Source organism: Caretta caretta, chromosome 7, assembly GCF_965140235.1.
Source record: "Caretta caretta isolate rCarCar2 chromosome 7, rCarCar1.hap1, whole genome shotgun sequence".
Classification (NCBI taxonomy): Eukaryota; Metazoa; Chordata; order Testudines; family Cheloniidae; genus Caretta; species Caretta caretta.
In genome coordinates, this window is record NC_134212.1 from 126,647,446 (window position 1) to 126,674,614 (window position 27,169).

At 51.2% G+C, this 27,169-nt stretch overlaps 1 protein-coding gene across 5 annotated transcripts in view; it reads right to left on the bottom strand.

Moving 5' to 3' along the window:
* Positions 1-27,169, bottom strand: part of DNMBP (dynamin binding protein) — an 83,971-nt gene that overhangs the window by 33,707 nt on the left and 23,095 nt on the right. For 3 of the 5 annotated variants that reach the window (XM_075131145.1, XM_075131144.1, XM_075131147.1), the window contains exons 2-4: positions 20,518-20,672; positions 16,664-16,786; positions 14,254-16,221 (exon numbers count right to left, since the gene is read on the bottom strand). In XM_075131145.1, the coding sequence (XP_074987246.1) occupies positions 14,254-16,221; positions 16,664-16,786; positions 20,518-20,662 (2,236 nt within the window). In that variant the 5' untranslated portion in view covers positions 20,663-20,672. Of the gene's footprint in view, positions 1-8,066; positions 9,515-14,253; positions 16,222-16,663; positions 16,787-20,517; positions 20,673-27,169 lie in introns of those variants that run through there. The other 2 variants (XM_075131148.1, XM_048857245.2) reach the window with 2 other exon arrangements.

Consider the following 27,169-nt stretch of genomic DNA (forward strand, 5'->3'; position numbering starts at 1 on the left):
CTGTCTCCTAGAAGCGATCTCTCCGATTCCCCAGACTTAGTTTCAGCCAGCTGCCTTGGGGCCCCCAGAATGAGTCTCAACTGAGGAACACATTTTTAGCAATTTAGGGTAATTAACCATTGGAACCAACCACCAAGGGAAGTGGTGGATTCTCCATCTCCTGATGTTTCAGATCCAGACCGGATGCCTTTCTAGAAGATATTGTAGTCAAACACAAATTATTGGGCTCAACACTGGGGTCACTGGATGAAATTTTTTGGTATTTGTTATATAGGACGTTAGACTAGATGTTCTAGTTATCCCATACGGCATTCAATCTATGAATCTTTTAATCTAGGCTCCCCTCAGCATAAGGGCATCATATTAAGCAATTGGGCGGGGGCAGTTCCTCTTGCTTCAGCTCCAGCATAACTGCACATGGGAACCTGCTTTTATTTCTGGGCACCTCGTTACCAGAAAGATGCTGAGGAACTCAGCTCCCCAGACAAAGAGAGTCAGCTGGATACCATCACGATGCTGAGATAGGTTAGAGATGTAGATGGACAGAGAGAGACAAACTGGAGGGAGACCCAAGAAGAGCAGCAACGATGATTGGGGGCAGAAGAAAGATGAGAACAGCTCAGTACTGTAAGCCACGTTCAGTCCTGGCTCAGCAGGTACAAATCCCCAACTCCCTCTGAAGGCAATGGGAGTTATACCCATAATTTGTGGGGTGAATCCAGCCCCATATTTCAATAAGGCCCAGGCAATTGATGAGCATGGAGGCAAATAATAGGCTGAAAATATCTGTTGTTTAAACACCAAGAAGGGAGGAGTTATTTCAGGTGATAGATACTAAGGGTATCGACTAAGAAGGAGGTGGTGAAAGAAAAGAGAGAAAACTTAGGCCAAGTGTCAGGCTAAACTCTCTGCCAGGGGATGGAGCTGGTTGGGGCACAGGGTCCCACAGGATGGGGTGGAAACCCCACCGCTAGGGACGAAACATCAGTAAACAGCACAGTACAGAACTGTACTCCAGCGGCTCTTGAGAGAGGGACTGGATGGGACCCAAGAGGTGCCTTCCAGCTCTGGAATTTAAAAAATGTGATGTCCCAAGGACTAACTGGTGAGGTACATGGCAGAGAAGGGCTCTGTTAAAGGGAGCTTTGGTCTGAGGCAGTAAATTCAACCACACAAACCAGAGTCCAGTGACTAAAGGACGGGACATAAACCAGAAGCGTCAGCTCAGTTCTTGGAGAGGTGCAGCCCTTGAGTCAGCAGCCAGGTATGGGGAGAAGGCATCAAGCCGTTTGCTCAGGGAGTGGTACACAATTTACTGTAGAATGTGTGACAACTTGACATGTGGCCAATGGGCTAATCTATTTTATGTAATGGTGCCAGAAACTCTAGGGTCTGCCAACCAAGGAACACTCCTTGTGTGAGTGTGCATGGATGAGTGGGAGAGCCAGAGCCAGTCAGGTAAGAGATATAGTGTATTGGGACATTGTCACGTTGGACGGCTAAATTCCCCATTCAAGAAAGCCAGTGTCCTGATGGAAGGAGGCAGGGGTCAAACTAGAACAAAACAGCAGGGTAGTCTGCCTTGAGTGCAGGGACTGGACTAGATGACCTCTCAAGATCCCTTCCAGTCCTACAATTCTATGATTCTTCCAGGCTCCATCCGCTCAAGATGCTAGAACGAGACACCACTCAGTGGACAGTGAAGATGTGCTCCAGGGGCAGGGATGCTTTACTAGAATCTGTGGGCTTGGCTGCCCTGCAGTGGGGTTTCATAGATTTATGGAGTCTAAGGGCAGAAGGAACCATTAGATCATCTAGCCTGATTTCCTATATATCACTGGCAATTCATGTTCACACAGATACCCTTATATTCAGCCCAAATACTTTAATTAGATTAAAGCATTTCAGTCCTCAGGAGACTAAACTGTTATGTGGCCACAGGCGGAGACAGGAGAGACCAAGGTAATACCAATGCCCAAGACACTTGAGAAGGCAGGGAACTGATTAGGTGAAGTATGCCCAGATGGTCCTAGCAGACAATCCATGCACATGCTGCGGAGGAAGGTGAAAACCCCCAAGAACACTGCCAGTCTGACAGGGGTAAAAATTCTTTCCCAGCCCCAAATCTGGTGATCAGATTGACACTGAGCAGGTAACCAAGATAACACCAGCCAACCTCCTAAGACAAAGGATTCTCTGTACCAAGTCACACCACTGATCCACCCTATTTGGGTCCTGCCTCTGGCTGTGGCCAACCTCTGGAGCTTCAGAGGTGGAGAGAACAGAGTGCATCAGGGAAAAAAACTTCTTCCTGATCCCTGCAGTTAACCAGTTAATGACATGAAGCATGGGATTTTAATATAGTTTATAATAATTATCATTATGGTCATTATTATAGCTTATAATGATTGTTATTAAACAATCACTTTGTAAGGCCTAAAAGACAATAAGGTGATAAGGAATAGCCAGCATGGATTTGTCAAGAACAAATCATGCCAAACCAACCTAATTTCCTTTTTTGACAGAGTTACTGGGCTAGGGGGAAGCAGTAGATGTGATATTTCTTGATTTGACAGTCCCACATGACATGCTCATAAGCAAACTAGGGAAACATGGTCTACATTGAATTACTATGAAGTGAGTGAACAATTGGTTAAAAGACCATACCCAGAGTAGTTATCAATGGTTCACTGTTCAACTGGGAGGGTGTATTTAGTGAGGTGCCACAGGGGTCAGTCTTGGGTCATGTACTATTCAACATTTTCATTAATGATATAGACAACAGAATGGAGAGTTTGCTTATAAAATCTGAAGGTGACACCAAACTGGGCAGGGTTGCAAGCACTCTGGAGGACAGGATTAAAATTGGAGGGTTTGACAAATTGGAGAATTGGTCTGAAATCAACAAGATGAAATTCAATAAGGACAAGCGTAAAGCACTTCACTGAAGAAGGAAAAATCAAATGCACAACCACAAAATGGGGAATAACTGGGCAGGTGGCAGTACTATTGAAAAGGATCTGGGGGTTAGAATGGATCAAAAATTGGTGTGGACAAACCGGACAGAATCCAGAGAGGAGCAACAAAAATGATAAAAGATTTAGAAAACCTGACCTATGAGGAAAGGGTAAAAAAAAAACTGGGCATGTTTAGTTTTGATGAAAGAAGACTGAGGGGGAATGTGATAACAGTCTTCAAATATGTTAAGGGCAGTTATAAAGAGGACTGTGATAAATTATTCTCCAGGCCCACTGAAGGTAGGATGAGAAGTAATGGGCTTAATCTGCAGAAGTGTAGGACTGGAAGGGACCTCAAGAGGTCATCTAGTACAGTCCCCTGCACTCATGGCAGGACTCAGTATTATCTAGACCATCCCTGACAGATGTTTGTCTAACCTGCTCTTAAAAATCTCCAATGATGGAGATTCCACAACTTCCCTAGGCAATTTATTCCAGTGCTTAATCACCCTGACAGTTACGAAGTTTTTCCTAATGTCCAAACTAAACAACGCTTGCTTCAATTTAAGCTCATTACTTCTTCTCCCATCCTCAGAGGTTAACCAGAACAATTTATCTCCCTTCTCCTTGTAACAACCTTTTATGTACTTGAAAATTGTTATCACGTCCCCTATCAGTCTTCTCTTCTCCAGACTAAACAAACCCAATTTTTTCAATCTTCCTTCATAGGTCATTTTTTCTAGACCTTTAATCATTTTTGTTGCTCTTCTCTGGACTTTCTCCAATCTGTCCACATCTTTCCTGAAATGTGGCGCCCAGAACTGGACGCAATACTCCAGTTGGGGCCTAATCAGCACCACATGTAGAGCAGAAGTATGACTTCTTGTGTCTTGCTTACAACACTCCTGCTAATACATCCCAGAATGATGTTGCTTTTCTGCAACAACAACAAAAAATCAATTTTGGATGATATTGTGAAGCTGTTGCTATGGAAATTACCATACCACGAATGCCCCTATATGTCTCTCCACTGTGGCCTAGCAAGGTGGTGTCAGTCTTCCCCAGTACTTTACTTTTAACATCCAGTCAATAGTTATACTAAAGAGTAACTGCATTCTAGGGGAAACCCTGTTTTACCTGACCTCTCAAAGGGAAGAAGGAAAGGGGGGGAGTGGAAAGTTACCAAACAGAACCCAAGCCATGCACTGCAGCAGAAGAACCTGGATGACCCAAGCCCAAAGAATGGTCTTGAATGGTGAGGAAACTGAGGCAGGGAAATGTGTGTGGCACTTATTATTGTGTATGATTCTGTGTATTTATCACATTATTAAAGAGCAATAACTTGTTAAGAGTTCTGAGTAAAGTGTCTGTGTGCTATGTTACTCAACTACAACGGGCCACAGAGGGAGTTAAAATGCAACCCAAAAGGCTCACTCCTTCAATGGGATTCTGGAAAAGGGTGTGTTAAACTACTTGGGGTACCTTGTGGGTCAGCACTGATATTGGGAGATTAAGGCAGTTGAGCTGAGGGGCTCCATTTCCACGAAGGGGTCGCAGACAGAGTCAGGGACTAGGACATATGCCAGAGAGGTCAAGGGAGGAAAGAGGGCTGCAGCCTGCTGAGACCCAGGGAAGTTTAAATACACTGGAGGATCCAGAAGCTTGGATTCTCCTCCTAGCAGTCTGGTTGGTGGCAGGCAGAGGGAGCCCAACCAGACTGGTGACCTCTCCCTAAATGGGGCAGTTGCTACTGCTTCAAGCTGTCTGTAAACTCAGGGAGGCAGAACTGAATCAGCTATATTCAGGCCATGTTCTGAATGTTTGCTTCACAACCATAAGGGCTACAGACTTTTTAATGAAAGCCAAGATTCTGGAACATAAGATGGCATCCTCAGAAAAAAGGACCAGTGTTGACTTGGAGCAGATTCAATTCAAGAGAGACAGGGACTGAGGGACAAATTCTCTTAGAAGCGACTCCCCTTCCAACAGAGGGAGAGAGCCCTGGGAGAGGACTCACAGCTGGGCAGGACAGACAGGCTGTAGTGTACAGGGTTCTGTAGTCAGGGGCCCAGGCAGCAGGGAGCGTAAAGACTAAGAGGCTGTCATGAGCTACAGATAGTCTACTAGAATAATTCATGACCCACCCTTTTGAGAACAGGGGAGCAGAAAAATCACCCCAAAAAGAGGAGAGTGGGACCCTCACCTGCTGATCCTGAAAAGGGGGAAGTTTGTAGGGAACTGTAGCCCATTGTAAGAAGCCCAGACAACACAGCGAGGGGCATGGTGTAAGCTAAGAGAAAAGAACAGAGAGGAAGGAGTTCAAGGCACCAACCTCCAACCAAGCAAGCCAGGCAGCTGCCGATGAGAAGCAAGGTACTTTGGGAGGATTTGGGGAAAGTGGGTAGGCTCTGAGGAGCTGGGGGGGGCGGGGAGGGGTTGTTGGAATCTGATGGGGCTGGAGAGGCACTAGCAAAGCTGCATGTCCTGTAGTAGGGAGAAGTCCAGCAGTAAGTAAAACTGTCCCCACAGGGGCAGGATGGGGTGACAAGGTAATGGAATTTCAGCCAGAGGAGGGCAACAGAGTGAACACTGCTACAAAGACCTAAGCCAGGCTCCAGCCACATTCCTCCTCCCCGGGATGAACAGCATCACACACTATCTTGCAAACTAAGTCCCAGTTTGCTACCAGTACTCTAAAATACATCTCATGCCTTGGTATCTCTCAGCTGTTCCTGCTTCCCTGGACTTTGTTTACTCTAGGAAAACAATCAAAGGCCTAATTCACCCGCAGTGCAGGTATTAGTGTAGACGGGGTTTGGGCATTTTTACCACTCTCTTGTCTAACACTCAGCTCACATGAGCCTTACAGCCTGGCTGTCCAAGCCTGACACCTCCGTTTGAAATCAGAGTTTTCCTTCTCCTAGGTGAGTGCCTGCTCTCTTTCTAACCCCGCTGGGAGTAAATGCACACAGGCCCTCTCTGCACCTCAGCCTCAGCCGTAACTCCCACAGGTCAGCACTTTCCCAGCAGAGCTGCAGCAGGGCTGCTACCTCCAAGGGAGAAGCAGGGCTCCGATAGTTTCCCCAAGAGCAGTAGCCACATTAGATAAGCTATTACCAGCAGGACAGTGGGGTGGGAGGAGGTATTGTTTCATGATCTCTGTGTGTATATAAAGTCTGCTGCAGTATCCACGGTATGCATCCGATGAAGTGAGCTGTAGCTCACGAAAGCTCATGCTCAAATAAATTGGTTAGTCTCTAAGGTGCCACAAGTACTCCTTTTCATTCTCCAGAGCTTAGCCATGCTCTTGCTCTCCCCAGGCTCTGGGTTAGTTCTTTCCTCGGCTCCTCCCCATTTAGCATCAGTTGTGCTGCTGCCCTTTGAACACTCCTCCATTGTAATCTCCCTGCCTTCCCCGCCCTGGAGAAGCTGCAGGCACAAGAAGGTTCCATGCAAACGACAGAGCTCCAGGCAACTGTGAGCTCAGGAATGCAAACAACAGAGCCTGCTCTCCCAGCTGCCTCCAGAGAACAGACTCCACAGGACACAAGCCGGTAGCTTGCTGCAGCCTGCAGCCCTGACAGCTCCGACCAAGTTCCTACTCTTTCTGATGGCTGGAAAGGACATCCTGACAGAAGATGTAACCATATGAACACTGATTCTCAAACACCCCTGCAGTTCCAACAGGGTGCTTCACTAATCAAGCGCAGTTCCCTGCATCCCCCAAGAGGGCAGCTCTAGCCCCAGCAGATGTGCCCCTCTTATGTCATCCCTCCCATCCACCCCCCCCCCGCCCACGCGCGCGCACACGCACACACACACACACACTAACCTGCTCTCAAGCAGGAAACTAAACCCCAGCGAAGCTGTTGTGCCCAAATCAACAACAGATATCAAAGAACAGCAGGATAATCCATTCAGCAGCTATGCAGCCTGCACCCTCCAGCTGTGCATTTAAACCTCACAAACTATGCAGTCAGTACTTGGATGTCAGTACAGTCTCTAAGGTGCCACAAGTACTCCTTTTCTTTTTACTTGGATGGGATAGTCTAGGGGAAAGTTTAGGCGCTGCAGAATATGGAGTTGGTGGCTGCCATAAGCAAGGGGCATTCCTCCCTCTGATATCAGTGACCAGCTCACTACCAGGGACAGCTAGGCTGATAGGTGTCATCTTTTGAAATTCAAGACCACATCCCTGATCTCTCATGTTCATTAAAAATCCCTCCTCTTGGGGAAGTGTCAGAGGATCAGCCCTGGTGTCTTTGAACAGTGGAATTCTGAAAGGTGGTATTTGCCCTCCCTACATTTCCAAATGGATACAAAATCTTTCTTCCCTTCCTATCTCAAACTGCTGCATAGCATGATTGCTGTGAACTGCTGCTAAATAGCTCTCAGGTTCCACCCAGGGAGGGCTGCATGGCAGAGTTGGGGTGTGGTTCCTAGATACAGTTACTGAAGCAGGCTGGAAACCAGTAGGGTGAAGCACTATAGCAATGGAAGATTATCAGATTAAATACTCAGCGAGTCACAAGTCACTACCAGCTGAATGCAGCCAGGAGTCAGTCAAAGGTTAGAAAGGATGGACAAAGCAGGCTCATAGCTTGCGACCTACCAAAAAAATGAAAAGCAGAAATGTGGTCTAGCAATCTGTGCAGGGGGCTGGAAGCCAGGACTCCTGAGTTCTAATCCTAGTTCTAATCCTAGATGCAGCCGATGAAGTGAGCTGTAGCTCACGAAAGTTTATGCTCAAATAAATTTGTTAGTCTCTAAGGTGCCACGAGTCCTCCTGTTCTTTTTGCGAATACAGACTAACACGGCTGCTACTCTGAATCCTAGTTCTGAATCTGACCCAGTAACTCTGGGAAAAGTCCCTTCCTCCCCCTGCCTCCAGCAATGATTCTGACTCTCAGTGATGGTTATTTAACATTTGTAATGTGCTATTGAAAATGTAATTCACTCATCGGCTGTTCTCACTGTGCAATGTATTACTACAGCTCATGGCAGGGGGCTAGTCTCACTGGGAGCTCTGGTGTTGGGATGAGGAGGAGCACAAAAATCCCTTACACGCACAGTGTCCCAAGCTAATTCCCAACCAATTCTGTTTTGTACCTTGCTTTTCCTTCCTGGTCCGTACAAACTCGCAGTGCCTCAGGGCACTCGGGGCTGTCCGCCTGTAACAGCTGTTCCGCTGCCAGGACTCTGCACCACTTGCTCGCTCGGCCTCACGCTCCCAGGTCCGGCTCCAGTCTGAATGCTCCATATGTTTCCTTAAGTATCCATTTCCCAAACTCTCCAAATCCAGCTGCCTATGCTTTGTGGCCACTTCCTCTGGCTCCCCAAAGCCACTGTATTCCACATCCCAAGTCCTGGGCTCTCTGCTCCAGATTTCTGGCCCCAGATTAGACACCTCACAATTTTCACTGATTCCAGCCAGATTCCTACAATCCATAACACAGCTCTTGGGTTTCCTACAGGGCTCAAAGTCCTCGTTTAAATTCCTGAGGCCCATATTCGGGCCTTCCCACTTCCTGTAGCCCCCAGAGTCTACATCCCTGATATACTGTCTTTCTGTCTTCCTAGAATCTCTGTACCCATCTGCTCTCCTGTGGTCCGTATACTGAACACCTCCCTTTCTATAACCCCCATAGTCTTCATCCTCTTTATAGCAACTATCTGCTCTCCTACCGTCCGTATACTTAGTATCATCTTTCCTGTAATCCTCATAGTCCCCATCTGCTCTTCTGTGATCCATATACAGAATAACTCCCTTCTTATGATCTCCATAGTCTACATCCTCTCTATACCGTCTTTCTGTCTTCCTAGAATCTCTGTCCCCATCTGCTCTCCTGTGGTCCATATACGGAATCTCTCCCTTTCTATTACTCTCATAGTCTTCATCCTCTTTATATTGGCTATCTGTCTTCCTATAAACCTTATCTGCTCTCCTACGGTCCATATACTTGGTATAATCTTTCCTGTAATCCTCATAGTCCCCATCTGCTCTCCTGTGATCCATATACCGAGTAACTCCCTTCTTATAATCCCCATAGTCTTCATCATCCCTATACTGGTTTATTACCTTTCTGGAATCCCCGCAGTCAAGCTCCACTCTCCTACGGTCCATATACTGGCTTTCTCCCTTCCTATAATCCCTGTAGTCCCCATCTACTCTCCCATGCTGCATATACTGGCTTTCTCCCTTCCTATAAGGCCCACATTCTCTGTCCAGTGACCAGGAGTCCACATACTGCCCTTCTCCTCTGTATTTGTCATTCCAGCCATGGTCTCTGCAGAGCTTGTCCAGCTCAGTGATGTTCCCTCTCTTCAGAATGCTGCAGTCCTCATATTCCCAGTTGAGGAGCCTGGGCTCCTGCTTTGGAACTTCGGCCCCGTTTCTTGCCCTGGGGTAAGTGCACATGTTTCTCTTGGCGTGCAGAGTGCCCAGCCCTGGTCAGCTCCAAGAGCCCAGGCCCAGCCTTAGGGCCCGGCCTGCAACCACCTCTCTCCAGCGCTCCAGGACTCTTCCTGACTAACTCCTGATGCTCCCTTCTGAAACTCTCTGCCTGAAATTCACTTGTGAGACTTTAACCTTCATACCCAATCAGCAGCCAGCTCCAGCCTCCCCCACCTGCTGCCCGAGGTAATTAGTAACCAGCCTTCTGGGAGCTGGGGCTGCGGATTGGATGGGCCTGCCCTGCCCAAACCGGCTTCTCTGCTTTGTTATGTTGAAGGCGGCAGCCAGCGACCGCAGGGCCCTGCAGGCTGCTCAGAGGCAGGGAGGAGCTGGCACTGGGGTGTGAGGTAGCCTCATGCTGAGAACAGCACACACCCGCACCCCACCCTGCCCCCCTGCCGAAAAAGAGAAACAAGCAGGGCCAGAGGAAATCAAAGACCAGTTAGCTCCTGTGGAGCCCTCCACAAATGAGGGTAGCAACCCTCTCCCACATATTCCCCAGGGCTCTCCCTAGTTCTCCCCGGCCAAACTCCAGGGGGTTGCCCGAGGCTCCTCCTTAACTACCTCACCCACAGAGCAGAGTCATCAGCTGCCAGGACAGAGAGGAGGAGCAACCAGGCAGCACAAAGCTCTTCCTGCAGGGCTGACCAGGATTTCTGCTGTAACATGTCGTCTGAACTGGGCAGTATCTAAGGCAACATCTACACTATAGACCTTAGAGTAGCACAGCTGCACCCCGTAAGGCCTCCCCTGTAGCCGCCCTGTACCAACGGCGGAGAGCTCTCCCGTCAACATAATTAAACCACCCCCCACGATAGCTATGGCGGCAGCTATGTTCGCAGGAGAGCGTCTCCCACCAAAATACCACGGTCCACACCAGCGCTTCTGTCAGCGTAACTTAGGTCACTCGGGAGGGTGTTTTTTCACACTGCTGAGTGACGTAAGCTATACCAACACAGGCCGTCAGTCACACACAGTGAGAGCTGCCCCGTTCTAGGCACAGTCTCTGCCCTCCTCCACGTTAATGACTGACATATTTTCTCCTGCTCTGGCTTCCCAAAGGGAACGTTTTGAACGAGGCTGGGCCCTTCTCCAGGATTCCTCCTGCCCTACCCTGGGAGGTGGCCAAAGCCTTGGGCGGCTTGGAGTAAGCTCTGCCCTGCTCACTCTGGTCTGCATCTAGCTCCAACTAATGTGGCATCGCAGGGGGTCATTCCTGCCATGGTGGGTGGCCCTTCACCTACAGGCTGGTCTATGAGGCAATGTGAGCCTCTCCAACTGAACAGAGGTAGCTACTGCTTGACATGTCATCCATCTTGAATTATTGCTCCTGAAGGACTACTGGCCTGCCAGGGGACAACAGGGCTGTGCTAGGTGGGCCATGTTCATTCCTTCTCAACAGGTCCCACTAAGGCTATGCCTATACTAGAGACCTGTACCAGCTGCACGGCGGTAAGGTCTCCCTATGCCGATGGGAGAGAGCTCTCCTGCTGGCATAATTAAACCACCCCCAAAGACCAGCAGGAGTGCTCTCCCGCCGACATAGCGCTGTCTGCACCGGCGCTTCTGTCAGTAAAACTTATGTCACTCGGGGGGTGGGTTTTTCACCCCCCTGACCAACAAAAGTGCTGCTGTAGACATAACCATAGGGTTCAGATGTTCCCTTACTGGCCTTGAGCAGCTGGGAGAGCCCTGGGTCCAGGATGCAGGGACTTCCTACTATGCCTCCCACTGCAGGATAGACCCAGTTCTGACATGGCAGGTGCTGGTCATGGGGCCAGACAGGCTGCTTCAGATTCATCTGCAATCTTAGGTCCTGCATTGGATCTGGCAGAGTGGGCTGCAAAGCTATCTATCTTCCACCTGAGAGTGGTATCTGCTGCCCGGCACTGTAGTATCTGAGTGCCTTCCACATCGAATTGACAGCAAAAGAAGAGACTCCAGTGGACTCCATGGAGTCTCTGGCTCTTCTCTCTTTATAGGGTGAAAACTCTGCCTCAGAGAGGGGTTTGGGTTGTTTTATTGTATTGTATTGTAAATATATTAATTTACTTTTATTTTTTAAGGTTGATTTGTTTCAAGGTTTTTGTTTGTTCGAGGATGGCGGGGTGTTTGGAGTAAAAGGGGGTGTCCACGTTAATGAAAGCCCCAGTGTGATACACTTTCTCCGGCCCGTTCTACTTAGGGGTTGGGCTGCTCTTGTCAAGGCAGAGGAGCTGCAGCCACCAGCCTGGAGGTGATGAACATGTCAGCTGCCAGGGCCTGGTCTTCATTCAAGAAGAATGGACAGAATCAGCCTGCCAGGTGGAGATGGTTTTAATGACTACTGAGACAGGGTCAGTCTGGGTACTACAGTAACTACTGAGGAGAGGTGGAGGTGGTTAACAGCTCCTCAGAGCAACTGCTTATTCTGACTGGAATAACTTAGGTCTTTCCTAGACTTGGTTTAGCCCAGCCGCTCCTCAGGCACACTACAGTCTTCCTCTGGCCCTGCATTACCGGGGAGATGTTGGGGTCTGCTCTGGACACAAGGATCCATACAGCGGTTCTACTGGCATACTGCTGACACCACCACCTTTGGGAGTGGTTTCCAGAAGCCCGGAGGGACACAACGCAGCCAAATACCCAGAGAGAGGAGGAGCACGACAGCTGCACATCAGCACCGTGTGGGACCGGCTGGGAAGGAATGAACAAGGCCCACGCAGCACAGTTCTGTTGCCCAGGCAGGACAGGTAGGCCGGTCAACAGTACTTCAGGAGCAATACTGCCAAGGCGGACAATAGGTCGAGTAGCAGCTGCTTCGGCATATCATCTGTGTCCACTGTCAGGAGGTCATCGGTCCTCAGTGTGGCCAGCATGGCTCTGGTTCCATGGCCTGGCCTAGACCCAGCTGGGAGGGATATAGGGCTTCAGCAGAGGCAGGAGCTGTTGGAATCAGTTCCCTGCCACCACCTTGACAGTTGTGCCAGGATGGGGTGGTCAGTGCTGGGGCAGGTGTTTGTAAGGACATTGGCAAGAAGGGCTAGAATCCAAGGACCACGGGCCAGGGCACCTGCCAGAGGATTTCGGTAATTTCCGTGATCAGAAGGGCCAGGTGTTCCCTTGCTGACCTTGAGCACCTGGGAGAGGCCTGGGTCCAGGCCGCAGGGGCTCCCTTCTATGCCTCCCTCTGCAGGACAGACCCAGTTCTGACACGGCAGGTGCTGGTCATGGGTCCAGACAGGCTCTTCCAGGTTCATTTGAGCTTGAGCAATGTCCCTCATCAGGAGGGGGCTAACACTGTACTTCTGGAGAAGGATCTTCCAGTCTCAGTCACTGCCATGGCACAGGTTCAACCAGATCCCTCCCCTCTCCAGGGCAGTGGGGCTCTCACCTCGTCCTTGGGGAAACAGTGCCCTGGCCAGATGCATCCCCCAACAGGGAATATTCCCTCGGGTTCAGCATCACACCAAATCATCTCTCCCTCTCCAGTGCTTTGCAGTCTGTTATCCTCTCTCCCCCAACCGAGTTACATGGATTTATTTGCTTTGAATCAAGGCCCCATGTGCTCTGAACCAGACAAACCTAAATTCTGCAACTAGAACCCTGCATTCTGCAGCCCGGCAACAGGAGGTTTGTGGCAGCTTCGTTTAAAAGATAGAATAGAGATCTGTAATTAATTCAGTAAAGAATGCAGACCACCCCCCCCAGCAGCAGCTCTCGTGCTATTTGTTCTGATAGTGGATCCAAACGAACGTATGCTGGGCCCATGGTTTGTGCTGCTAAGAGAGCTGGATTGTAAAAACACTAATGGGGGTGATGGGGCACCTGGAAGGAAAGAGAGGTGCTGTGTGGGAGTACCACATGGGTCAGATGTTTCTGTTAAAATGGTCAGTAGTGAAACAATGTTGATATTTAACTCACCAACTTTATGTTTCAGAGACAACACTCCACTGAGAGAAATTGGGAAGGTCTCCCCTCTTAGAGCAACTGTTACAGGTTCTTTGCAAACTCAGGCAGATATCATTGCACCAGTTACTCTCAGGTCACATGTTTAAGCTTTTCTTGACCATCATAAGCATGGGAGAGTTATTTTTTCCAATGGAAGCTGAAATTCTGGACTCCACAGAATGGCAGGTGCATGGGACCCTGCTTTAGTCTTTCCCACTAACTCAGCTCAGCTTCACTGTTCTTCTCTACATACTCTGATTTGTCTGGCACAGAGAGGTCCAGAGCAGAACACAACTTCCCATGGCTCTGGAGCTCCATCTCAGGCAGGAGTCCTTCAGCAAGCCTAGTGCCAGAGCTGGCCAAAAGCTGCCACCTCTCTCTCCACAGGCACTGTCTGATCTGCTGTTTCCAGGGAGAGATCACCAGCCTCTAAGGCAACTCTGGGCCTGCTGCTTCCCCCACAGCAGACAAGGGGACAGAGGGTGGGATACAGGGACCATATTATTCCTGAGAGAGGGCACGGCAGGGTAGCACCAGCAACAGCCCTGACTGGTGATGGGGATGGGCAATGGAGGGGGAGAAGGACAGGAGGGAAACAGGGATGAGGAGTGTGAAGGGGGAGCAGTACAAGAGGAGGAGTGGACAGTGGAGAAGGTGAGTCTGAGGGACACAGGGAAGGATGACCGAAGGGGGTGTCAAAAGAGGGGGAGGAGATGGGGGAACAGGGAGGGGGCATTGGGAGAACTTAATTAATGAAAATTAGTATAAGAACAACTCTGACAAAAATAGACAAACTTCAGAACTCAGAAGGAAAGAGAAGGAACCAGTTGCCACAGCGGCCAGGACCCCTGTGACACAGAGAAAGGGCCAGTACCTCCCACACCCTGATTTCCAGGGCTGCTGCAGTCTCACCTCTCAGCTCCTGCAACTCTGCGTTGAGGCTTTTGATGTTGGAGTCACAGAAATCCAGGTTCTCCAGGGTCTCTGATCTCACCAGCTCATCCTGCTGCTGCTCTAGCATCGAGTTCAGCTCAGCTCGAGTCTTGCCATAAGCCTCCAGGTCTTGTTCCACCTCCCGGATCCTTGTCAGCAGAAAGGGGCACTGACGTGCAGCTGCCCCAACTGAATCCCCCTGGCCCGCCTCTGCCTGTGGCTCCTGCCTGGGCTGGCTCCTGTGCTGAAGCTGTGGAGAGGCCATGTTCCTCCTCTGCCTACTTGGAGGAGGGAGAGGGGCTGGCCGGGAGGGCCGCACTGAGAAGGAGGGAGAAACGGCTCGGGCTGGGGCATTGGGGCGGGGAGGTGGAGGCCTTAGGCCTTTCCTCCTCTCTGGCAGCCTCCAATGGGGGGCACACTCTGGGGAGCCACACACAATGTCCTTCTCTGAACTGTAGTCCAGGATGGAGAAGTGGCGGGAGACCTTCTTGTCCGACTCAGCTCCAGAGCTAGTCACGCTCTTCTCAAATTGTGCCAGCTGCTCTGTCAGCTTGGAGTCGAGGTCAGTGCAGCTGTCTCCATGCAGCATGGGCGAGGGCCGGTCTGTTCGGGCACCAGGCCATGTATCCAGGCCCTCATGGGCACCACTGAAGCTGGAAGAACGGGATTTAGATTTCTGCCTTTGATCTTCCACCCAGCTGGCCAGGTCCTGGAAAAGGGTGCTCCTCCGACCTTCTCCGGGCTCTGCTGCAGCCCAGCTACTGGGAGGAGGGAAGACTTGGCTCCTGCTACTGTGCAGGGGGGAGCATGGTGCCCATGGGGGCACACTGGGACTCTCTCCCTCCCTCTCTGGTGAAGCAGGGATGTCCAAGGGCCGTTGCAAGGCCCCAGGGCTCTGGCTGGGCTCCAATTCAACTGCTTGGCAACGGGGTCTGCTCTTTGGCTGGGGAGGGAGCTGCGGGGTAGGGAAAATGCCATTGATAGCCTTTGCAGAGTCAATGGGGAGGGAGCCCACTGTGTCCTTGGGAAGGGGTCCCTGGAGCTCTGTGCTGGGAGGGTGCCCTTCCAAGGATGCAGACTTGCACTGTCCAACCCCAACATCAGAAGGATCCTCTGACCTCATTGGTGTTTGGGACAAAGTTGTACTGGACTTCCCTTCAACATGGTGTGAGCCCCAGGCACTCAGGTCTTCCCCTTCTTCCCCTTGCAGGGGAAGGGCCCCAACGCAGGCACTTGCTGGGTCCTGATGGATGGCCATTCCACAGCTGCCCTCTTCCTGCAACATCCCAGTGCCCCTCTTTTCCCTGAAGGGAGCAGAGCCCTCCAACCTCACAAACCGGTGAGGAAAAATGCCACGTCTCCCCCTCAGCAAGCCCTCCAACCAGCCATCTTCCAGTGCCCCCACAATCTGGATTCTGTCTCCCACATCAAAATCCAGCTCCTGGGGCTCCAGCGCTTGGAACTGATAGAGTGCAATGCCATACGTGCCCAGTGGCTTCTCACTCCCTTCCTGCCCGCCCTCCTCCTGGGGGGGCATGTCTGCAACGCCATTAACACTGTAATGCTCGTAGGGCCCCGGCTCCTCTGGGCCACCTGTCACTCTCAAGGGACCCAGCAGCTCCACGAAACCCTCTGGGAAAATCCCGCTTCGACCTCCCAGTTCCCCTGTGAACCAGCCAGGCTCAGGGATATCGACAATGGTGATCACATCCCCTTCCCTAAAGTCCAGCTCCTCCTCCAGCTGAGCAGAGAGGCTCATCAAGGCTCGGGCTTGGCCCAGTGAGTCAGCAGGCACCTTCAGGACAGTGCTCTGAGAGAGCCGGCGGCCCCAGGGCGAGAGGCAAAGCTCCCGCACGCATGAGGATGGGAAGAAGCCCCTGGAGCCCCAGCAGCTTCTACCCTGGAGCCAACTGGAGGCTGGGGAGCCACTCAGGATCACCATGTCTCCTGGGGGGAGAATGAGAAACACAGGGTCAGGGACTCACCCCGATGGCAATTTCTGAGTCCTTCCCCACTCCCCTTCCAGGCCTGGTCACCTCCTTCGCCAGCCCAGCCATGCAGAGTGCAGTGGTGGGGCACCTGCGGCACATGTATATGGTATTGGCCCAGCCCCACAGAGACACCAGGGTTGGGGGGCCACCCCAGTGCAGCGCATGTGTATTGGGGGGCGGGGGCAGGACATGCAGAACTCAGAACACAGGGTACAAAGCTGGCCTGAGTCCCGCAGGTGCACAGGGGCAGGAGCACAAAGCAGCCGATGGACCTAGAATCCACAGCTGTTAGGAAACCCCTTCTCAGCTGCTCTAGGTTCCCTCTGTTTCCCAAGGTACATGAGTGACAGGACAGGGGAGCGGGAGGGCAGGAGCCAAAGGGAGGGAGCAGAGGTTACCTCTCTGCAGTGACAGGCTCCCTGGCTCCTGGGACGTGAAGTCATTGGTGCAGACAAACAGCTTCTCCCCCTGCTTCAAACTGGGAATATCCACTGCCTCCACAAAACTGCTGGGAAACTGCCCTAGAACGAGAAGCAGTTGTCAGCACATGGTCACCCCTTTCTCAGGGGCCCAGACTGTGTCCCCCATTCCCAACTCCTCTAAGATCCACCCCGCCCCCATCACCACCCAGCCTCCCCCGGGATCTACCTCGCCTCCGGCCCCACCATCACTCAGACTCTTCCCTCCTCTGTGTGGGAAAGAGTCCCACCCCTCCCCAGGATCCCCTCTGGCTGGCCCCATGGACCACAGGAATGACCATGGGTTTGGAAGTCAGGCGCTCTTGAGGATTTCTGAAAATGTTGTTCTTTATTAGTTTTTAAAGAAAAATACAGTACCCTCCACCCTGCATGCCCAACAGACCAACCAATACCCCAGGGCAATGAGCAGCCCATCTGAATTACTGTGATCTCACTGGTTTCAGAGTAACAGCCATGTTAGCCTGTATTTGCAAAAAGAAAGGGAGTACTTGTGGCACCTTAGAGACTAACCAATTTATCTGAGCATGAGCTTTCATGAGCTACAGCTCACTTCATCAGATGCATGCTGTGATCTCACTGTCACCAACACCCAGACAGGGAAAGCAAACATATAACCTTTAGCCTCCATCTTCTGTCTTATGACAGGGAAGCCCCATGTCAGGATCAGGATGTACTGGTTATAAAAAGAGGCCCCAATCCTGCAATCGGACCTGCCCCCTGGGGTGCTGCACACACAGATCAGATGGCAAGACTCCGGCTGGAAGCTACAAAGCGCTGTGGTCATGAAAAACGCGTCACGGACAGTGAAATCTGGTCGTTCGTGTGCTTTCACCCGATACCGTACAGATTTCATGGGGTAGGCCAGCGTTTCTCAAACTGGGGATCCTGACCCAAACGGGGGTTGCAGGGGGTTGCCAGGTTATTTTAGGGGATCACGGGATTGCCACCCTTACTTCTGTGCTGCCTTCAGTGCCCCGCCCGCAGCAGCACAGAAGCATGGCAACACCACACCATGTCACCCTCACGCTGCGCTGCGGCCTTCAGAGCTGGGCAGCCAGGAAGCGGCGGCTGCTGACCGAGGCCCAGCTCTGCAGGCAGCAGCGCAGAATACGATACCCGGCCACTCTGACTTCTGCGCTGCTGCTGGTGGCGGCCCTGCCCTCAGAGCTGGGTTCCCGACCAGCAGCTGCCACTCTCCAGCTGCCCGGCTCTGAGGCAGCGCAGAAGAAAGGGTGGCAATACTGCAACCCCCTCACAACTCCTTTTTGGGTCAGAACCCCCATAATTATAACACCGTGAAATTTCAGATTTAAACAGCTGAAATTATGAAATTTACAATTTTAAAAACCCTATGAACAAGCAATTGAGCAAAGTGGCCCGTGAATTTGGTAGGGCCCTACATATATTGGACCGATAGTTTGCAATTCCGTAGGACAGGTTCGCAGCATCTCCCCAGTGTGGAGCCAGGTACTCAGATACTACGGTGAGATATGGCTCAGATACCGACAGGCTGATTACCATGATGAGGGAAACTGCCCTGTGCAGATGTTCTAGTAACCAGTAAAGTTGGGCTTACATATTTTTTTCTGGAAGAATCACAGGGATAATGAGCTGGATGCTCTCTTGACGCCCTGACATGGTTCTTCCCAATTCAGTGTAATTCAGTGTGTCACTATCCTTAATCTGCAGTGCCAGTGGCCTAATATGCACCCGAGTTCTAGTCCAGGCTCTGCTGCTGACTTCCTAGACCAAGTCTGTTCCCTGCTCTCTGCCTGGGTCTCCCTCCCCATTGATGGAAATAATAATCCTGCTGTGTCTTACACCAAATTGTGAGGCTTCATTAATTAATTTCCATACCGTGTTAAGTATTATTATGGGTAGGTTGCAGCCTCTCCATTCTAAAGGTCTATTTTAGGCCCCCTATAACTTTTGGTTTGGAAAATTAGTTTGAAAATAGCCAGATATCCTCAGAGAGAAAGCAGGAAATTCAAATGGTTTTTCAGTTACAAGTCATTAAGAATTAGCCTGATTGACTTTTGTCTGTTTCTTCATCTTTGAGCTCGCAGGACACACCTGGTTACTGCCCCTTCACACTCTCCACAGCCATATCTCCTTAAGAATGCGGGCCCAGGGGAAAAAATTTTGTGATTAAGTAGCTGTGGTGACTTTCCTTGTAGATGGTTTGGGGCCAATGATGTCAGTAGAAGCAGGAGCAGGCTGACTGTGTGTGCATGCATGTGCACACATATTGCCCTCTGTTGGCCACCTGAGGCCTAGAGAGAAGAAAAGGGCTCTTCTGCAGATTCGAGTTAATGTCGACCTTTGTTTTTTAGCCCAAGTGGCAGAGGTCTGCATGTTTGGAGCTACAGGACCAGGACTCTGGGTCTCTGCTCTGTTACAAAGGAGGCGAAGTAGCCTCTCCGAAGGCTGCAATCCCAGTCCTATTCTAAGGTTGATTTGAGCCCACTTTGTAACTAGACGAGAACAATCATCACATTTTGAGGTGATCTGGTTCCCATCTGACTGAGAGCTTGAATGCTCTCTCAATATTGTTATTACACCGAGAAAGAGCCGTTGAGATTACAAAAGTTTAAAATGGCCCTTTATGGGAATTTTGGAGCTTCCAATTTTTCTTTATGTCCTTTCAGGAGCCCAATGAAATCACATTCTATCCTGATCCAGACAGGTCCGGATACTGGCCCGTGGGAGAGGGAGTTTTCAGGAGCAGAAATAGGTGGATGTTGAAGAGACTGTCATGGAGAGGCAGAAGGGCCCAGCGGGCAGGGCACTGGACCAGAGCTCTGGAGACTCGGGGTCTGTTTCTAGTTCTGCCACTGACCCACAGGTCACTTCCCCTCTCTGTGCCTTTGTTTCCCTCCCACCCTTTCATGGCCTTGTCCAGTAGGCCTGTAAGGGCAGGGACTGTCTCTCTCACTATGCGTTGTACAGCACCTAGCTCCCACCTGCTGAGGATTTATCTGCACTCAGCGCTACTGAAAAACAAACAAAAACAAGAGCAAGGACAGTTTAAGACTCACCATGAAGCTGACGGGAAAACATTTTGAGCATCAGGTACAGCCCAAGTGAGAGAAGACTCCAGGAGCTGGTCAAACGGCTCTGGCCCCCGCATTCGCCATCAGAATGGCCCTTGGCCAGGGGGATGCACCCAGATGGGGAAACTGACCTACCCAAAGTTACCTAGGACAGTGGGTCTCAACCGTTTTTCACTGCGGACTCCCAAAAATTTTGAATGGAGGCATGGACCCCTTTGGAAATCTATGGTCTTTACCTACAGTTGAATTCTGTTCAGTTTTCAGTCTGGCTTTCATGGACCCCTTCAGACCAGCAGTCCCCAAATGTTTTTGTCCATGTCCCCCCTTACCTGTTCCGCGCCCTCCCCAGAACCACGATCAGGAGCTGGGCCAGGAGCAGGGCTGTGGCTGTGGCCGGGAGCCCGGAAGCAGGCCCGGGGTCGGGAATTGCAGCCAGAAGTGGGCCCATGGTTGGGGCCAGGAGCCAGGGACCACAGCTGGACTTGCAGCTGTGGCTGGGAGGAGAGCGGGGCTGGGTGGTGCGTCCTCCCCCTTCCCCATTGGGGCTGGCCTGGGCCCTGCCGCTCCCCCCACAAAATGTTCCTCCGTGCCCCCTAGGAGGTGTTCCCCATAGTTTGGGGACCACAGCCTTAGACATAGTCCACAGACCACAGGTGAGAACCACTGACCCTAGAAAACCTCCATCTCTGTGGATCCTGCTCAGCACCTTTTAGCTCTTACCTCTGATCCCCTCCTTCTTCCCAAGGAGCCAGAACTCGTCCACCACCCGCAGCACCTCTATGATGTCCCCCACAAACAGGGGCAGCTCTTCAGAGACGCTGGGGCAGAAATCAAAGACAGCTCGCACCACGGATCCAGCCTCCATTGCTCAGGATCTGCAGGACAGGACACAGACAGACTCAGTCCCTCAGGCTGAAATACATGGCAATGAGCACAGAGTCGCCAGAGAGACAGACAGAGCAATGAGGGTGGTGTAAACCCTCCCCAAGGAAAACGGGCTAATGTCCGCATAGGGGTCCCCATGCCTGCACTCACTCATCCCACAGGGATCAGAGCTCACTGCAAGGGGGAGCTGAAACCCTGCAGCAAGGATGGCTCGCAGTGTTTTAGCTGTCCTGTCCCGTATCTCTGGACCCTGGTGCCAGAGAGCGCACTTGGGCTGAACTCAGGGGGAGATAATGGGGAAGAAGCAGCGAGAGATGCTGGAAATTAATTCCCGTCAGAAAGGAAATAAGAGGCGGGAGAGGAAGCTCACCGCTTCCCTGACACACCGGACTGGGCACGCTGCCTGCGGGACCTGCAGGCAGATAAACAGCAGCAGCAACATGGCGTTGCCTCTGACAGTCATACAGAAGAGGTACAGGGCGCCGCAACACCCACCCACCCACTGCAGAGCCATGGGGGGGGTCACTGCAACACCCACCTGCGCACTGCCAGAGCCACGGGGGAGAGGAAGGTCACTGCAACACCCACCTGTGTGCACTGCCAGAGCAAGGGGGGCGGAGTCACTGCAACACCCGCCCACGCACTGCCAGAGCCACGGGGGAGAGGAAGGTCACTGCAACACCCACCTGTGTGCACTGCCAGAGCAAGGGGGGGGGGTCACTGCAACACCCGCCCGTGCACTGCCAGAGCCACGGGGGAGAGGAAGGTCACTGCAACACCCACCTGTGTGCACTGCCAGAGCAAGGGGGGGGGTCACTGCAACACCCGCCCGCGCACTGCCAGAGCCACGGGGGAGAGGAAGGTCACTGCAACACCCACCTGTGTGCACTGCCAGAGCAAGGGGGGGTGTCACTGCAACACCCACCCGCGCACTGCCAGAGCCACGGGGGAGAGGAAGGTCACTGCAACACCCATCTGTGTGCACTGCCAGAGCAAGGGGGGGGGGTCACTGCAACACCCGCCCGTGCACTGCCAGAGCCACGGGGGGCACGGGGCACCACCAACCCCCTATCAGAGTTACAGAGGGGGGCAGAGGGCACTGCCACTCATTTCCCCAGTAAGAGCTGTGGGCATGGATTTCCCTCCCCATTCCAGTCCACCCAATCACTCTCCCCAATCACAATACCTTCAAGGAACCAACAGGAAAATGTCGCCCTGTCGTTCCCCCTGTGTGCCCTTCGTGGCCTGGCCTGGCATAGTCCCCTGACACGTACTATACACTGTGATCTCTGGGCAGAGGTGGCTGAGACTGGGTCCTGTACAGAGTGGAACACGCCAGTAACGATGAAAGCTCCCACGGCCTGTAGCGTCAGTTATTCTCCATGCGGCTCCACAGTGCCCCTTGTAGGAAGGGTGCCAGCACAAACAGGCTGAGATAGCCCCCAAACTGCCTGCTCCCAGCGGCTGGGGTTGGTACCGGGGAGGGAGCAGCGAGACCCCAGCTTGCGTTCTGGAGACTGGTGCTGAAACGGCCACATACACAATGCAAACATGGGCCAGGCCCCGAGCCCTCCTTGCAGAAACATGCCTGGGAACACACCCAGCGAGGCGGGCACATGCACACACTGCACCAGTTCCCCTTGCTTGCAACGGGCCTCACAACTCAGGGGTGCTGCTGGAAATGACTCTGCAAGCTGAGACCCCCCCGTCTGACTCAGCTCCATTTTGCATCCAACAGGTCTTCTCTAAAGGCATCTGTAACGCGCCCAAGCCCAAGGGATGAACCTGCAACTTGAGCAGAGCATTCCTCTCATCCCAACCTACGGCCGTTGAGCCCTCAGGAGAGGAACTGGAAGGGATCCTCTGACTTGGGGACCAGAAAGGAGCTCTCAGTGACTATGCCTCAGAGAGCAGTGGGGCCGAGATCAGCCTCGGCTCCCCACATTGCCCCAGGTCTGCAACTCAGAGAGCAGTGGGCCACAGACCAGCCAGCAGCTCCCTCACACCACACCGGGGCTGCACCTCAGAGAGCAACAGGGCCCCAACCCCGAGCCAGCAGCTTCCCCCACCGCCCCAAGGCTGCACCTCAGAGAGCAGCTGGGCCCGGATCAGCCAGCAGTTCCCCACACATACCCTAGGGTTGCACCTCAGAGAGCAGGAGGGCCCAGACCAGCCAGAGGCTCCCCCCAGAGCCCCAGGTCTGCACCTCAGAGAGCAGCGGGGCTTGGACCAGCCAGCAGCTACCCCCAGCCCCGGGTCTGTACCTCAGAAAACAGCAGGGCCCAGACCAGCCAGAGGCTCCCCCAACCGCCCCAGGTCTGCAGCAGTGCCTTTGGATGCAGAGGAGAACCCAGCCATGGCAACAGTTTCTGCTGACGGGGCTGCTTTATTTATCAAGTGCAAATCACCTCACAGGAACAATGCAGAGTTTGTGTTCTGCCAGAACGCTGCCTTGGCATGTCTCTCCTCATCCCAGGCTCTCCCATACAGCCAGCACACAGGAAAAGACACACACCACCCAGCAAAGGGCCTCGGCAGCTCTCACAGCTGGCAGGGGCCGCACAGAACGGGGACAGGTTCATAGACACACCGAGCCAGAATGCAGGAAACCTGAGCACTGGAGAGTTCTCGGTCTCTCCCTTCAAAGAGAATTTTCAAAAAAGGAGCCTGCTTAGTGCGTCCAAAAGGCCAAGTGTGCCCAGGAGACACGCCCAACACGTGGCCCCGAGGAGCACAAACCCTAATGTGCATCCGAACGAGGATCAAACTACATGGGTGGGCTGCAGGGGAAATCCAAGAGTGAGAGCGGGCAGGAAATTAAACAGATGCTTCCAGGAACGTCATACAGCAGCATCGACAACAACAGAGAGTAACGCCAGCCTCTGTCTAGAGGGCAGTAAAAGCATACAGGGTGACTACAGTTTCCAGCATGCATCATCCTGCTTTCTCCCTTGCTGCTCCTCAAACAGAGGACAAGCTCCCTGCAGACATCCACAAAGCCACATCCCGTCCTCCAAATTGCCTCTTAACATTCAGCTCTGCCACAGCGCCTGCATAACACTCAACAATGAGCAAGTGTGCTGTGATGGCTCCTTATCACACTAACCAGAATCAGTCACCTTTGGTGGCTTGTCTGGCTGTTGTACCGACCTGCCGTCTCATCTTATCCTTCCCATATACACTCTTTGGGGCAGAGGTTCTCTCTTCATTATATGTTTGTACAGCGCTCACAGCACAGTGGAACAAGGTCTAGTAGGCATGCTTCAATACAAATAATATACAACACATAAAATGGAAGGCAATTTTGTACCAGAAAGAAATCAGGGGACCTGAGGGAATGCAGGGACATGTACCAGACACAAGCTCGGGGCTGCAGGGACAGACTGATGCAGAACGAACAACAAAGCTATGTGCTACTCATCTAAATCCTGATTGGGGGAGGGAGGAGAGACATGATAACTATCTGTAAGCACGAAGGAGGATGAAGAATTATTTAGGGTGGTTCATGATGGGATAACTGGAGCCCGTTTAAATAGAAGAATGTGTAAATGTGTTCAACAGATGTGTCACATGGATGCAGCTAAAGGGTATTACTAAGGACATGATTCTGTCATGGAGGTAATGGATTCTGTGACGTCTTCCGGGGCAGGGCTGGAGCAGCAGTCAGCCCCGGGGCTGCTGAAGCAGCGGCCAAAGGGCTGAAGTGGTTGGGTCAGCCCCCCTGGGGCTGGAGCAGCTGCAGGAGGTCAACCCCTTGCAGCGCTCTGACTGTTAGTCTCCTCCCACCCCAGGGTATTTTTAGTGAAAGTCAGGGACAGGCCATGGGCTTCCATGAATGTGTGTTTATTGCCTGTGACCTCTCCCTGACTTTTAGTCAAAATACCTGTGACAGAATCTTTACCTTAAAGCGGGGGGACCAAACTACAGCCCGCGGGCTGGATCCAGCCTGTCAGGGCTTTCAATCCTGAACATCCACTGAATGCATCTCCACTGAATGCATCCGATGAAGTGAGCTGTAGCTCACGAAAGCCCTTATGCTCAAATAAATTTGTTAGTCTCTAAGGTGCCACAAGTACTCCATTTCTTTTTGCGAATACAGACTAACAGGGCTGTTACTCTGAAACCTTCCAAACTCAATTACTTAGGAGACAAGAGGTCTTTGTTAAGGATTCAACACCCCCATCCCTTCAACTAAGGGCTAAGAAGGTTCCCAAGGCACATCTCTGGGTCATCCAAAGCATCCTGCAACATAGGTTGTGGAAGTCTGGATTTGTCATTACTAGGAGTGGCAAGTCAAATAATTTGACCAATCAAATAATGTCAATTGACGACCTATTACTTGACCAGGGTCAAATACCGTCAAATATTCCAGCAAGAATGTCCTGATGTTGGCGGCAGCCTACTTGTTTGATTGCATGATGGTGCCACCCCTTTTTTAGAGCTTCACTTCACTTTGTTTTGCATTTTTCTGAGTTAAAATAACTCAGGCTGTGTCTGCACCAGCACTTTTGTCAGTAAAACTTATGACGCTCATGGGTGTGAAAAAACACCCCAGAGCGACCTAAGTTACGCCATCAGAAGGGCCAGTGTGGACAGCGCTATGTCAGCAGGAGACGCTCTGTGCTGACAGGAGAGAGCTCTCCTGTCGACGTAATTAAATCACTCCCAACGAGCAGCGGGAGCGATGTCAGTGGGAAAAGCTCTCCTGCCAGCACAGCACTTATATTTGTGTACTGGCAGGTTTCAGAGTAACAGCCGTGTTAGTCTGTACTCGCAAAAAGAAAAGGAGTACTTGTGGCACCTTAGAGACTAACCAATTTATTTGAGCATGAGCTTTCGTGAGCTACAGCTCACTTCATCAGATGCATGCAGTGGAAACTGCAACAGACTTTATATACACACAGAGAATATGAAACAATACCTCCTCCCACCCCACTGGCGGTATTGTTTCATATTCTCTGTGTGTATATAAAGTCTGTTGCAGTTTCCACGGTATGCATCCGATGAAGTGAGCTGTAGCTCACGAAAGCTCATGCTCAAATAAATTGGTTAGTCTCTAAGGTGCACAAGTACTCCTTTTCTTTTTGCGAGTACAGACTAACACGGCTGTTACTCTGAAACCTGCCAGTACACGAATATAAGTGCTGTGCTGGCAGGAGAGCTTTTCCCACTGACATCGCTCCCGCTGCTCGTTGGGAGTGATTTAATTACGTCGACAGGAGAGCTCTCTCCTGTCAGCACAGAGCGTCTCCTGCTGACATAGCGCTGTCCACACCGGCCCTTCTGACGGCGTAACTTAGGTCACTCTGGGGTGTTTTTTCACACCCATGAGCGTCATAAGTTTTACTGACAAAAGTGCTGGTGCAGACACAGCCTGAGTTATTTTAACTCAGAAAAAGCTCATGCTCAAATAAATTGGTTAGTCTCTAAGGTGCCACAAGTACTCCTTTTCTTTCTTCGTGTAACTTATGTCGCTCAGAGGGCTGTTTTTTCTTTTCCTCTTTGGCCTCTCTCTTTTTTGTTACTGTTGTTACTGTTCCAATAAATTAATCTTTAAAATATTTGACTGTTTTTGACATTATTTGACCAATATTTGACTGGTCAACTGACCACTAATTTTTGGACTAGTCAAATGCCCAACCCTCATTTACTAAAATTTCTGTATCAGAGGAAAAAATGTAACCTCCACAACATTCCAGGCCCCTGCATTCACCATAAAGCAGCTAAAAAGGGGCACTAACCAAATCATCCTTTCCTTTGCAGGTGGCCTTTAAAATTGAGCTAGAAAGCAATGGGAAAAATACTGAAGAGAACAGTCCCTCTATAGCCTACAGGAAGGGGACGGGACCAGAGATGTCCCAACAGGGTAGTGCTTTTGTACCTCATGTGACCACACTGCTCCCACAGCTCTATAACACATTTATCAAACATTTCTGTACTAACATGTAGCAAAGTAAAAAGTCAGTGAGACAAACTCACAGCAAATGTGATACAATGTATAGCAATATAATCCACAAAGAGAACGGAACAGCACCATAAAAATACAAACCAATGCAGAACACCGGACATTCTGAATACTGAAAGACAATACATTTAAAACTGGTAGAAGGAAATATTTTTCTACAACTTATAATTAGCCGGTGAAACTCCTTGCCACAAGATACCAACCACTGAGGTCAGGATCTTAGTGAGAGTCAGAAAAAGATGAGACATTTATAACGAGAATATGAATGTACACGGGTACATTAGAAAGGCTAAAATTAGAAGAGGGTATACTAAACTTTCCTGCTTCAGAACATAAGCCAGCCAGTTAAAAGATGGGCACTAGAGAGAAACTTCCCCCATGGGCATATGATTCCATAACAGGCCCGTATGGGGTTTCTTGCACTTTCCTCTGAAGCAGCTGGCGCTGGTTGTGGTCAGAAGCTATGACAGGAAGTATCTGGAGTGCACTGGGCTGGAGGTTATAGGTTCCGTTCCTGCAACA